At 35.0% G+C, this 15480-nt stretch overlaps 1 protein-coding gene across 2 annotated transcripts in view; it reads left to right on the top strand.

The window, feature by feature from the left end:
• LOC138188883 (microtubule-associated protein futsch) overlaps nt 1-15480 on the top strand; it is an 88655-nt gene that overhangs the window by 17413 nt on the left and 55762 nt on the right. Inside the window, exon 1 of one of the 2 annotated variants that reach the window (XM_069131029.1) lies at nt 7959-8025. The exons of the other annotated variant lie outside the window; for it this stretch is intronic. Within the exon in view, the coding sequence (XP_068987130.1) occupies nt 7984-8025 (42 nt within the window). The 5' untranslated portion in view covers nt 7959-7983. Of the gene's footprint in view, nt 1-7958; nt 8026-15480 lie in introns of those variants that run through there. 2 annotated transcript variants of the gene reach the window in all.

Here is a 15480-nt window from a genome sequence, read left to right as displayed (position 1 = left end):
TTGATTATTGCCAGGTCTCGTCGTAACGCGAAATATTGCCATTTCTTCGTGACGAGTATACTCGTCGAACACAGAGTTTTGATATAAAATTAAGTTGTGACGACAGGACTGTTTTATTGTGAAATTTGATTATTGCCAGGTCTCGTCGTAACGCGATATATTGCCATTTCTTCGTGACGAGTATACTCGTCAGAAGCAGCTAACTGGTTAAGTAGGTTTCACTGATGATTTCCGTTTAAATCGACGGTATGTATTTTCAGTTGAATTCAACTTAGTTGTTGCTAAGAATATAATTGAAATTCCATTGGTTTTTTTTAAAGTAAAGTTTATCTTGTTTTAACTCAGTTAAAACATCACTCAGTACAAATAGCGATGAAATTTCAAAAACTCCACGCCATATTTCACGTATGTAGTACACCAGGAACTAGCCTGTCAAAAATGTTGAAATCAGATAGGATATTCGTGACATTCCGCTTACTTGGACCGGATTTCAAGAAATCTGCGACGTAAAACGAATTCAGTTAATATCGCCAGGCAAGGAGCGAGTAAGAAGGATCTTTTGGGACGAATTCTATTTCAAGAGAGGTGGATTTAACGCTTGAAAGCGGCACAAAGTATTCACACAGAATATACAGCCCGCATGGCCTTGTTTTCACATCATGCGTTAAAAATGGCTGTCTTTCATCTCAGTGTAAGTGTGCGCGCGTCTGATCATTAACCTTTGATTGGAAACCTTGAGTTATCATCGATATTAGAAGCTTCATATGCTACTTCATCGAACGATTTAATTTTAATAAAATCGATAAATTTATATTTTATATTCTGTAGGAAGTATACTGCGAAAGCATACAAATACAAATGTCTTAAATTCTTTTTCAAACGTCAAGTAGCTTTATCAAAGAATTCTATATATATATATATCTACTGTAACATTCAAATTGATTATCGAACATGTTGCATACAATTTTCGATAAATTCATTGATAATTTTAACTTGCTTGACATTGTGCAAGAAACGCGCCAAAATCTTTCTAAACGCGTAAGTAACGTAGAAATGCTTAGAGCTGATCCGATAAGTCGTATGTTAAACGAACAGACTGAAATATTGGCTTGGTAACTAAGTGATTGCGGGTTTTGTCATTGGATGGTATCGACAAAATCTGCAATCACTTAGTTGCCAACCGAATATTACATAACCTAACCTAACCTATTAAATAACCTAACCCCAATCACTTAGTTGCCAATCGAATATTATATTATATTTATTAATTGTATCGTTTGATTGTCGACTATAATTTGATTTTGCAATTTGATAATTTGATAAGCAGAAAAAGAGATTGTATTGGCTTGGCAACTAAGTGATTGCGGATTTTGTAATACCACCTAATGACAAAATCCGCAATTACTTAGTTGCCAACCGAATATTACATAACCTAACCTAACCTATTAAATAACCTAACCCCAATCACTTAGTTGCCAATCGAATATTATATTATATTTATTAATTGTATCGTTTGAATGTCGACTATAATTTGATTTTGTAAAATTATGATCTTCTCTCGCACTCTTTAACCGTCAAACATTCTTCTGTCCGCCATTGTGTAATAATCATGAAACTCTTAAAACTTGTAATTTGTCAAGCAGGTACAGAAACAACGTTCTAGCAGAAATAGAAACATAATGTTCCTGTCGCGATCTGACTTTCGTCGAAATTCGTTTGCAATTACGTCATCATTTCGAAATATATCACAATTACGAAATTGTGATTTTATGGTGGTGAAACGTGGCACACGTATTAACGTAAGTACAGTAACCACAGTTGTTGGCACTGTTATACGTTGTTACGCAATTAATAATTGATTTATTTGCGTATTTGATTATCGATTATCAAAAGTAATTATATTTGATTCCCGTGGCTGTGATGATCGAGCAATTTCCGCGTTCATTCGATTACGCTGATACAACGATTGAAAAGCATGGTGGGAATGATAAGAGCATACGAAGAGTGAATGTAATTAGGTTATAATTTGCAACAATGTTTCATTGTAATATTACGTCTCCTTCCTCTTGCAAATATTTCTGTAACAATGAATTGTAGAGTTAGACATTAATGTACAATGTAATATACGATAACATAGAATAATAGGCACCTAATTGATCAAGGACAAAGCAATGATAAATAAAATTGGACAAAATGGGTTATACGTTGCTATGTTAAAGTACAAAGAATAGAGGAAAAATCATAGATATAAAACAAATTTAATATAATAAAATAATGTAATATTTTCCTTGTCTTGAAAATATTTCTGCAGTAGTAAGATATAATATTAGACTCTTTAATAGTGACAAGTTTAATATAATAAAATAATATATTGTTTTCCTTTTCTTGTAAATATTTCTCCAGTAGTAAGATATAACATTAGATACTTTAATAGTAACAAGTTTAATATAATACAATAATATTGTGTCTTGTTCTCTTGAAAATATTTCTAAAGTAGTAAGATATAATATTAGACACTTTAATAGTGACAAGTTTAATATAATAAAATAATATAGTGTCTACAATAATAATGCCAGTGCAATGATAAATAAAATAAGACAAAATGGATTACACGTTGCTGTGTTAAAATACAAAGAATAGAGGAAAAATCGTAGATATAAAACAAATTTAATATAATAAAATAATGTAATATTTTCCTTGTCTTGAAAATATTTCTGCAATAGCAAGATATAATATTAGACACTTTAATAGCGACAAGTTTAATATAATAAAATAATATATGGTTTTCCTTTTCTTGCAAATATTTCTCCAGTAGTAAAATATAATATTAGATACTTTAATAGTAACAAGTTTAATATAATAAAATAATATAGTGTCTTGCTTCTCTTGAAAATATTTCTGCAGTAGTAAGATATAATATTAGACACTTTAATAGTGACAAGTTTAATATAATAAAATAATATAGTGTCTTGCTTCTCTTAAAAATATTTCTGCGGTAGTAAGATATTCTAAAATTCTAAAATTCTAAAATTTCTCTTTGGCTTTCTTAAATTATATTTTGATAATAAGCAGCTAATTCATTAGGAAGCAAGCAAGAAAGAATAAACCGAGGTAAAATAATTTACGTGTTGCTGTGTCAAAGTACAAGCAATACAGCATGAATCATAGATGTAAAACAAATTTGTTATACAATGTCTATTAAAAAAATAATTTAGAGATACTTGAATGTCCTCAAACTTGGTAGAATTGTAAAATAGGAGTAAATATTATCTTATTTATATTATATTACATATTACATAAACAAATATAGAGTGGAAGTTAGGATTAAAGCGTAAAACTTGGCAAAAGAGATCAAAGCGAAAGCTACGTGGGAAAATATACAGTGAAGGAAGAAAAATAAGTTTTTAGCACGTTTTGCTAGAGAAATCATTCGAGCGTTGAAAAATCTACTATTCTATGCAAATATATATAAAATTTCCCTCAAAATAACGAAAATTGCTCGTTTTCAACGTTTCTATAATTCTAATATTCACCAGATTCCTCGACATTATAATAGATAATTATCCAGTAGCGTTAAATTAACTGGAAAAAAAGCAAAAGTACAAAACTATTTGTTTCACGTACACGACATAATCTGCAAATAAATTAACAATAAATTATAATAATATAGATGCTGAGCATCGAATTAATTAATTTCATGAAATTAATGATAAATTTAGATCTTGCCCTGGTTAGTCCTCTAGGCGATTGCCTAGTTTACCAAAATCAAGAATCAGTCTCGAAGCTATTTATTAAACATCTGAGTAACCAGAAACTCATCGAACCGAGTGATCCTCCATTTGCTCGCGAAGAACGCGTGTCCATTACCAAATGTAATTCGCAAAAGTTCTATACTCGAAAGAAGAGGAACGTGAGTTGAAGGTGGATCGCCAGTATCGAAGTGAACCTTCTCTCTCTCTCTCTCTCTCTCTCTCTCTCTCTCTCTCTCTCTCTCTGTCTGTCTCCGTCTCTCTCTCTCTCTCTCTCTCTTTCTCTCTACTCCGAATGAAGATCGAAAGATCTGTTCAGTGGTAGGTGGGATGAGTGGGCGCATACAGCTTCGCCGCAATTACGTTTCCTCGTGCGATCGTTTTCGAGCTTCCTTCGTCCACGGTCATTCGAGTACTTGACCCCGGAACTGGTACGGAATATCTGTTAAATACTGCAGCCACGACTGCTTAGGATCGATAGGTTCGAGTAGCTCGATTAAAATACACGTAAGTTGGTGTTATCGGACAGCAAATATTTTTGTTGTATTTCTCTGAATATAATGGAATCAATGGAGTCCACATATCGTTTTCTTCGTCAGATGTATTGGGTTGGCAACTAAGTGATTTTATCAATACCATCTAATGACTGTGTACTGTACAAGTGAACATTGTGTATATCTATAAAAAGACATTTCTCTACAGTTTGACATATATATATAGAATAATATTGTATAATACACAATAAATTTCATATCGTGTATTGTACAGTATAATGTGTTTATACAATATATATTGTACAAAGTGATATATATAATACATATTATATTATACATTATTACTTTGTATAGTATATATTATACAAGTAACAAAGTACAATAACTAAGAACAAAATGTTTAGCATTATACAGTAATTATCAATTTACAATAAATTGTATAACATGTATTGTACAGTACAATGTACTTGCACAATATATATTATACAAAGTGATATATGTAATACATATTATATTACATATTATTACTTTGTCTAGTATATATTATACAAGTAACAAAGTACAATAACTAAGAACAAAATGTTTAGCATTCTATAGTAATTAGGAATTTACAATAAATTGTATAACATGTATTGTACAGTACAGTATATATTATACAAAGTGATATATATAATACATATTATATTATATATTATTACTTTGTAGAGTATATATTATACAATTAATTTACAATAAACTGTATAATTGTGTAAATTGTATAACATGTATTGTACAGTGCAATGTACTTGCATAATATATATTATACAAAGTAATATATATAATACATTTTATATCATACATTATTGCTTTGTATAGTATATATTATACAAGTAACAAAGTACAATAACTAAGAACAAAATGTTTAGCATTATACAGTAATTATCAATTTACAATAAATTGTATAACATGTATTGTACAGTACAATGTATTTGTACAATATATATTATACAAAGTGATATATATAATACATATTATATTATATATTATTACTTTGTAGAGTATATATTATACAAGTAACAAAGTACAATAACTAAGAACAAAATGTTTAGCATTATACTATAATTAGCAATTTACAGTAAATTGTATAACATGTATTGTACAGTACAGTATATATTATACAAAGTGATATATATAATACATATTATATTATATATTATTACTTTGTAGAGTATATATTATACAATTGATTGTATAATTGTGTAAATTGTATAACATGTATTGTACAGTGCAATGTACTTGTACAATATATATTATACAAAGTGATATTGGCAACTAAGTGATTGCGGATTTTGTCAATACCACCTAATGCCAAATTCCGCAATCACTTAGTTGCCAACCCAATATATACTGTGTTGGCGTTTCGAAAAGTTCCATAAATATGGAGAAGAGTATTACATTTTAAGAATCACGTTAATAAAATGATTTTGAACACGTGTTACGTTAATAAAATATCACGCGTTCAGAGCGTCGATCGTGTCGAAAGAGTAGTCGATGCCTCGAAAGATACTTCGAAAATCGTTCGCTTTCAAGCAACGTGTTCGTGATTCTGCCTGTAATATCTGTTTCCGTTTTACTGCCTTGTAACAAATGTCTGTCGTGTAATTCTTATTCATGGGAAGTTTGACTTAGGAGTAGGAGCATTGTTATTTGCCATGGGAAGCTTGCTGCTATTACAACAAGTATAATAACACTGTGGGGAATAAATCGCATATATTACAAAAAAAAAACCGTGAAATATATCGTGTTACGTAGAAACCAAACAACTTACAAACTTGAATCTGTAAATTTGTATTACGAAAAGGAAATATTTAACTCAGCAGCAACTCATTAAAAAATAAATACCAGGTATTTATTAAATACTAAACACACTTATTGACAATAATAAAAAAGTAAGATTGACAAATTCACTGGCAAAATTGAATTGTAAGTAAGCTCGCTTTTCTGCTGCTTTTAAACGACGAATACCGCGTTCACTTTTCCCATTTCGTTTTTACTTTGTATTTGCACATGAAACACGCTGCAACCGGGCACAACAGTAAATTTAAACAAAAGAGGCGTCCGATCGCGTGAGTCTGCTGCGTCCGGATTTGCGTGCACCCGGATGCAACGAACTGTATCCAAACTAATAATTATAATGAACGTTCAGGTACCGGTATCTTTAAAACGTAAAACAGAGTCTGCTGATAATTTTGCTTTTTTCCATTGTTTTCGAAAAACGCCACCGCGCTTTTCTTCTTCCAAGCATAACGGTTTCAATTGACTGAAGATTTTATTCACGACATGAAAGCTTGTTCACAAATGCAACGCAAAGGTCACTCGTCGTTGTGCAATTTCTTTTCTACGTACGTTTTTCTGTACGTTACGAGCACAAGATAGAACGAACTGTCGTGGACATAGTACGAAATAATACGTCGCGTCATATTTTATCTGAATTATTTTCTGCAAAATAATGTGTCATAAAATTGCACAAAATATAGTACGCTTAATTGTGTTTAATTAATTCCTCTTTAACTTAAAGCGTTTAGCCTGTCTTTTCTATCTATCCTTTGTGACACAGGAATGTTATAATAAATAATTTTCAGAGATCAACGTGGTCGGTAAAAAAATTACTCGAAAATGCAGTCAATTTGTTAGGAGATGGACGCAATGACTAGAAAATGTAAATTGGTAAACCGATTGAAATTTCAAGTTGGAAATTTGAAGTGGGTTGTTAATTAATTCGAGAACAGTATCGTTAGAAATCTTCTTTTTCTTTGACAATTTTTTGATAATAATCTTTAGGTTTGAGAGATAATAGAAAGAATAAAAAAAGTTTCTAAATAAAACAAAAGATGTTGCTTATTACCGAAAACAATTTTTGTACTGTGACATTCTTCGTATTAAATAGCGTAGGTTTAGTTTAAAAAGAAAATAGTTCGCTATTTCAGTCAATTTTTTCATTATCTCAAAATTAATACATTATTATTTCTCAACATTAATACAAAACGAATATATGTTTTAATATTTATTTCATTTCAAAATACAACTATTTTATTATCATTGCTATTATCTCTATTATTATTGCTCTGGCGCAATGCATCTTGCTGGCCGAAAATCCAAAAAATACTCACGTAATTCGAATGTTATCTAAAAGACAGTAAGATAATCAACACCTTACCGACCGCTAGCGATTCAACCGTATACGCACGTCCGACCGGCACCTCAGGCGCAGATTCACCCTGGCGCCGGCTCTGTTTCGGTTTAGACTCTCCAATACCATTCTTTTTGTTCATCGCGAACGATACGTTTTTCAAATTGGTATAAAACTATGGGAGCTTACAAGGCAACGTGACTGACGCAACCGAGCAACGTACCTTAGTACTAAATAACAAATTACTGCTCTAATAATGAGAAAGATTGTCGGCGACAAAAAGCCGATTAATAGGCTATCGGTCGGTAAGTGTCGGCGACAAGAAGCCGATTAATAGGCTATCGGTCGATAAGCCTCGGCAACAAAAAACCGATTAATCGGCTATCAGTCGGTAAAGTGTTAATCTTCGGTTGAGCGAAACACGGTTTATCTAAGTAAAAATTTTATTATTAAACGTAACTCATATTTGGCCATATTTTGCCATATTATACATCATATATTTTCGATTGGTTTCAGGAAAAAAAAAAAAAAGACGGATCACGGTGGCAGAACGATCGTCGTTTAAGCTACGATGGCAGCACCGCAGGCCTCCTCGCGTTTGGAATTGTTGCAGGTAGGAATATTTCCTCTTCTGGCGAACTATTTCTTCGATAAACTCGGTTACACGTGTTAAAACCAGCATAAAAATCTCGTATGAAATTGTGATCAATAGCTTGTGCATCTTTGCTGATCTCTTCGCCTGTTACAAATGACTCTACTACTTTTAGGTTAGCAACTGAGTGATTGCGGAGTTTGTCACTAGGTGGCAACGACAAAATCCGCAATCACTTAGTTGCCAATATTTAAACGATTCTACGAATATTCAAAGTGGAATTTTGAAACGATATCGATGACAAATTAGTAAGATCGATTAGACACAAGTTGATATTTTTAGAATATTTATTATATTGTCCAGTCAGTTGTACATATACATACATAGTAAATTTGAACATGCACACTGGAAAACTATAGACACGTCGTTGAAATAATCGTGTGGACTAACCTTAAAACCTAAAGCATCTTCGTTCTTCGTCTGTATCGAAATAAATCGCAACATCGATTAAACGAAGAACGAACTTAATGCACGTTTCGGAACGCATCGAAGCGCACAATGTGTGCACGAGATTGTCGTTTTGATTGTTATCGATTCACGTACGTGTATTCACGTCACATTTCTCTAACGTTCAATTGTAATTTCGTATAACGTTCTGATTACACGTGGCAAATGTTTTCCGCTTTACGATATCGTAAGGAACACGAAATTTAAACGGGAGGAAAAACCACGTTCTACTCGCAGTCCTTACATCTACATGTACATGACCAGCTCGTAAATTAATTTAAACAAAGTAAGAAATATCGAAATTAAAATACGATTTCGAGCTTCCAAGCTTTCAGTATTATCGTTAACGCAAAAAAAAAAAAAAAAGAAACCAGACTTGGCAAAATTCAGATACACGCGATAATCTTCTGCTTCTTTGGACGTTGCGCTGGCCAGGAGTGTCTGGTCGTCTCGTAGAATGAAAATCTGACATTCCATGGAACTGGTGTTCGAAGCCAGGTTGGCAACGATAATGGTAAAATCCGTGTAGTTGCGTAGAATCCAGGCAGGAGTATTCGTTTCGATTACCTAACCGTGTCCACGATCGCAAGAGTCCTTGCCAGTCCTGTAATCTTGAAATGCTGGAGCTGGTTAAGGCGGTGCGCGTTGTATCGCCTTCTCCTTTGGCCCACGTAGCGCATATATGGCATCTTGTTCTTGGCTCGTATACACACAGCTGCACGACTAACGACTAATACGTACAGATGTAGCCGAAATCAACGAGCACCGACCATGTGTTAGCAAGTGGCCACGCTTGTCTCCGACCTCTCCCAAGCCGGTGATTTGTCAACAGTGGAGTTTCGGGAAATGGCCACGGTTCGACGAGACATTCAATAGTCGCTAAACTGAACGATCATGTTTCAGTTGTCGCAACATTCATCTTCGATTACGTATTATGTATCATGTACTTTTTACTATTATTATCATATTATGATTATCGGTGAGCCTTTTTCCACTTGAACCGATGATACGTGCGACCTATATGTACAGGGTGACTCCTAACGTTTTTACTCTTTTTATTTAATTTGTACTTTGCAATTTGTCCAGGACATTTGGTAAATTTTTCTAGCTTAATTGGACGACTTTAAACAGCTGAGTTATTCGTTGTATGAAAACGTGTCTGGAAGAAAAATTGCATGGTATCTAGGCAGACGTACAGTGCTCTAATTTGTATTTTTTTTTTTTTTAAATTATCTTAGCTTTTTAGCGAGATATTAGGGTCAGTATGAATTTTTTTAAATAGAATGTCTAATATTTGTTTCTCAAAGTAGGATCAATTACGCAAAATTTGATGATTTACCCGTGTACGTGTCCCTAGATACTATGCAACTTTTCTTTCAAACGCTTTTCCATACAACCAATAATTTGCAAGCTATTTTAAGTGACGTCAGGAGCCTCAGCCTGTATATTACTAGAAAACACATATACAGGGGAGAGTCGTGCAGTAGCGAGCGTTTTAAGCATCTTCCCCATAAGTTTGACCAGAGTGGAGGAAAGTCAAAATTTAAAAAATGGAACTTGATAATGAAATTCAGTGATAGGAATGAAAATAAGTTTCAACAGGAAAGTGTTGTGATTTGTAGAGACGTACGACATATTTTCAATGAGATTCTTCTTCCTTTCAATTATTATATTTCTCGCAATATGCCAGTGTGCTAACGTGTACGTGTAAATAATTCAATGAAGATGAAGAATTATGATCAGGTCAATTATGGTCGTGAATGAAGTTTGCAATTTTGCGTGCCATCTCTATTGGATGATACGTACATGCATCGATCATCGGCAATCTGGATCATCTCGTTGGGAAGTTCTTAAGTGCTGAGCTTGTTGACTTATTGCCAGTCGTGTTGCCAGAGCCAGAGGGTTCATCAGCCTGGCCACATCCTGCTACAGTCTAAAGTCTAGGCAGAACTCTTATCGCTTTTCACGTGCCACGCCACGGGTCACCGTGACCCCGTGTCCCCGAGTCATCGCCCCGTGCACGCGATCCTCGCATGCGGACAGCAGAGAGCGCCAGGCCTTTTGTCGTCAGCCAGAAACTATAACATCCGCGACTACATCCGCGACTTTTAAAACCACGCTAACTTCTTAAAAGTACTCTGCCACTCACAGTTGCTATGCAGCTTAACACTCTGGAGATTGGAAGCGCCAATCCGTGTCTTTTATACTTGATGCGGTGTCTTATAAAAAATGTAACTGTTGTTAAATGAAAGATTAGGAAAGAAAAAATAATAATGGACACTTTGGACGAAATGTTACGCAAGTATTTTTGCATTAGACGTTTCGATAATACGAAACTATTAATTTCAGTATATTAGATGTAATATTGGTCGCTTTGAATGGTTTTCAATCGCTGCGAAACAGCCGGGAAGTGAGGCTACGTGGTTGCCAGAGCAGCGGGTCCCCAGAGTGTTAAAACCTGATGACACATTTATGCTTCCGGCTATCGACGATTTACTTTTGCAAACAGATCGACGCCGCGCCGTACGTCGACCTTCCACACGTGCACCACCTCTACACGTGGTGTCTCTGTAATTGTGGTATAATTGGCAACGCGGGGTGATTCTACATGAAAAAGTACGTCGAAAGTGTGGAATAAAATTTATTCATTCGACGCGTCGTTTCCGGGAAAATCGAACTTGTAAATTGGGTGAGTATAGCCAAATCTGGCTAATTCCGAACTGCACGGGACGAAATGATCGACAGTAAGTTGTTCTTCGCGAAAAAATAAGTGGAAAGTGTAGAATAAAATTTATTCATTGGACGCTTGGTTTTTGGGAAAATCGAGCTTCTAAAGTTGTCGAGTATATCCGAACTTAGCTAATTCGGGGTAAGACAGGGCCGAATGATTGACAGGAAGCTTTCTATATGTGAAAATGGGTCGAAACTTTCATTCGTCACTAGCAAATAAATATCCAATCGGATAAGTATTTTTTCGAATAAAATATTATTTTTGTAAGAATTTATCTGAAGAAAAATTTAATCGACTTATTTATTTGGATAGAATTATATATTGTATATAAATATTTACGTGTTACATCGTGGATAGACGTGATACTAAACGTGATTTCCAATATATTTATAAGCTTCGTTCTGCAGTAGTAATATTTATTGGCTTTGTTAATTGCCAGGTTAGAAAGTTTATCGTCACGTGATAAATTATTCGTCCGATAAGCGAATAGTAAGAATTGTACCGGTATCTGTATACGCTTGTACAAAATTAGATGGAAACGGATAATTAATCAGTTAGCTGTTGCAACCTCTTTGAAAACTGTGTAGCTAAAAATGCGTCACAGAAAGCAAGGAATAACGAGTATACTCGTCAAACATGGAGTACGTATGGCTGTCATAATATAGAATTAAGTTGCAACGAAACGACTGTTTTATTTTTTAATTTTATTGCTGCAATTTACTGCAATTCCTAAACTGCAATTTAAACAGCAAATAATAACTATCTTTTACGCGTGACGAGTATACTCGTCAAACACAGAGTATGTATGGCTGTCATAATATAGAATTAAGTTGCAACGAAACGACTGTCTTATTTTTTAATTTTATTGCTGCAATTTACTGCAATTCCTAAACTGCAATTTAAACAGCAAATAATAACTATCTTTTACGCGTGACGAGTATACTCGTCAAACACAGAGTATGTATGGCTATCATAATATAGTATTAAGTTGCAACGAAACGACTCTTACTTTTTAATTATATTGCTGCAATTTACCGCAATTCCTAAACTGTAATTTACTGCCATTCCTAAACTGTAATTTACTGCAATTCCTAAACTACAACGTAAACAGCAAATAGTAACTACTTTTTACGCGTGACGAGTATACTCGTCGTAGCACGAAATATCGCCATTCCTTCGTGACGAGTATACTCGTCGAAAACAATTAACAGGACAATCGTATTATCGCTCGAATAATTCTACAATCGTTATTCCAATGAATCTAGAAACCAATTTCTCCCCCATAACAAACAATTATTCCACGTATAAAATACTCGACTGATACGAACTTACTCCGATAATTATTTATCTGAAGTAAATATTTTTATTCGAAATAATTCGAATAATATTCAACTCCGAGAAGAACCGCAGACCAGACGACCAACGTGCTGTGTATTTCGAGCGGAACCAAAGTCACAAGGGCGATCTCTCGAATAACAGAAGCTATGGAACAAAGGGCTGACTCTTGGTGAAGGGAAGAAAGAAGCGGACATGGCGGTAAGGCGGGTAAAGAATATCAAAGAGATCGAAAAGAGTACGGTGGACGCTTGGCTTGTCAACCGCGACTGGTTACCAAGAGCCGTAACTATAATAATGTGACGTCACTTCCTTCGTCTTCGGTCCGTCATTCGATGGCCCCTGCGCTTTCTACTTCGAGTAGATAGCGATCGTCTGAATTGTTCTTGACCTCTCGCAAGAGACGCGTGCATTTCGATGCGACTGTGAATCGGAAATTGTCCGCGCAAGCGTAATTTCTCTACGAGCAGTGATAGTCATTAATAGTCTTTACTACTACGATTTTTCCAGCTAAATTCCCCAGTTAACTGGTTCAGTCGAAACATGAAAATGTAACCAGCTCCCGTACATGTTGTAGCGCATAGAAAATTATTATTTATATCGGCGACTTATTCGAAGAATCATACGATTAGGAAAATTGAAGTTTCTCAGGAAGGAAATTAGCTTCGAGTAAAAAGTCTACTCTGAGAAGTTAGCAACAAGTGTACAGTTTGACGCGAGGAAAAGACTCATTCTGCTTTCGTAATTTTAACAACGAGCTCGCAGTTTAACGAAAGCTGAAATCTGCCACTTGCAGAGGTTTCCACTTGTCGAAATTCCCGAGGGAACGAAAATCCGACGCACAGAAGCTCCGCGCGAACGCACATTCGAGTTTTCCGTATTTTCAGCTTCTCCTTGCACCTCGTTTCATTCGACTTACGTTAACGAGATAGTCGAAGAGGCAGCAGACGATGAGAATTCCGCGCCCGAGCGACGAGAAACGATCAGCTCGCGCGTGGTCGAAGGGCGAAGGAGCGTACGACTTGCCTTGTCTTTTCTTCACAGAATCGAACGACCGATTTCTCACATCTTGCGACACACGGCACAGTTGTAGGTTCGCTGCGAGTTGCGCAGGCAGCGGCGATACAACTTCTGTTCCATACACTCAGAGATAAACTTCTACTCGTAGACGTCCGACTATTCGAAATTCCAGCCACGCAGGTAAAATGACGCACCTTGATGACACGTGGCGAATAATTCGAATTGGATTAAATTCTATCTCGCAGAAATATTTATCAAAAGGGAATGGAGAAAATCGCGGTGAGACTCGAGCCATACAGCTTCCACTGTATAAACCAGTTAACTTGTTAACTTTGCGTTTGACGAGTATACTCGTCGTCGCTTGTATTTATTTGCGCACTCCACGGGGCCTAAACCCGTGAGTGTTTGCTGAAACTAAATTCCGCAGTTAACTGGTTGAAAAATAAGCGCGCGTATTGCTTGTTGCTGTGCATCGCCTTACGCAGAAACCAGGTTTCGCTTGGAATTTGATAGATGTGCGAAGTACGGCGGATTGATTTTTCGTGGGTGGACGAGGAGGAGAGGATTTTCTTTGCGCTTTCGATACATAAATAAGGCAGAAAATGTGTGCATATCGATAACAGAGCTGGCGTAGGTCGATTCTTACGGTTCTTCAGCTACCCACGTTGGCCTAAATCTCGTGACACGTTCTTTTTATCCTTTAAAATCCTTGTCGTCGACCTCTTGCTGAGATTTTCCGACACGAAATCGTGCCAGGTTGACGTCATCTTGTAAAAATAGTCGTCCGTCAACCTGGCCAACGTACAATAGTTATGAACGCTGAGCATAATTGCACGCTTCGATCGCATAAACATCGCGAGGATATCATTTTTAACGCGATAACTGGAATAAATGTAACGTTGATAACGCGAGTATATTATTCATTTAGTTGTCATCGTGTAGCTTAGTACAACGAAATGGGATAGTAGCGGTGGGATTGCGACGTATAATGATCTTGTTAGTATACAAATTTAATTGATTCGATGTAAATCAGGGAACACGATGTGCGAGTAATGTGGACGAGTTTAAAATATCGCTGGTGCGAATACGTAGCAGCATTAGAATTGAAACAACGAGATTATGTACGTACGTAACAGTATATTTATTAATTATTTTAAAACATGATAAGATGATATATACGCGATATATACATCGTTAACTTAGACGTTCAATTTATGCCAGACGTAATTAATGACGTGAATGTTGTACGTGTACACGTTAACGTTTGATAACGTGATAGTAATTTATCATGCATCTACGTTTGTCTACCATCGTGGAATACTCTGAAAGAGGTTAAAGTTCGTACGCTCTCGTCAGTGAAAATACTTGCGCTTGTGGAAAATAGAATTCACGATGTGAAACTACTCTATTACGTGATAACACGTGAAACGTTGAATTTCTTGGTTGAATTTTCTTTCGCTTGGCACTCGAATAAATTTACTCATTCCTTCTCGTATAATACGATCTTTTTAATGAAACCATTTCCGTAAGATGTCGTCGAGTTTTGCAAAGTTGGTCGCTATCTTTGTTTATGAAAAAGAAGGTTGCTATCAGTAGAGCATCATTTTGAAAAGCAACGTGCAAACCAACGTGTTGGCAATTAAGTTGAGGATTTTGTTAATATGTCATAAAATAACATTGAGAATTGTGTTTGTTCCAGAAAATATTCATATGAAATATTTATATTTATAAAATAAATTTTTAAATTTAAAAAATTTTTAATTTTTAATATTTATAAAAGGTGAAACATTATATGTTTTTAACATTTGTGCAACTTAATCTGTAATTCCACAATCGTTGGATATCTTTTGCTTAAAAAATTGGAAACTAATATCACAATTTAC

This window comes from Bombus flavifrons, chromosome 17, assembly GCF_040668555.2.
Source record: "Bombus flavifrons isolate JBK064 chromosome 17, iyBomFlav1_principal, whole genome shotgun sequence".
In the NCBI taxonomy this organism is placed as follows: domain Eukaryota; kingdom Metazoa; phylum Arthropoda; class Insecta; order Hymenoptera; family Apidae; genus Bombus; species Bombus flavifrons.
Note: the sequence above shows the minus strand (reverse complement) of the source record. Positions and strands in the feature narration are given on the sequence as shown.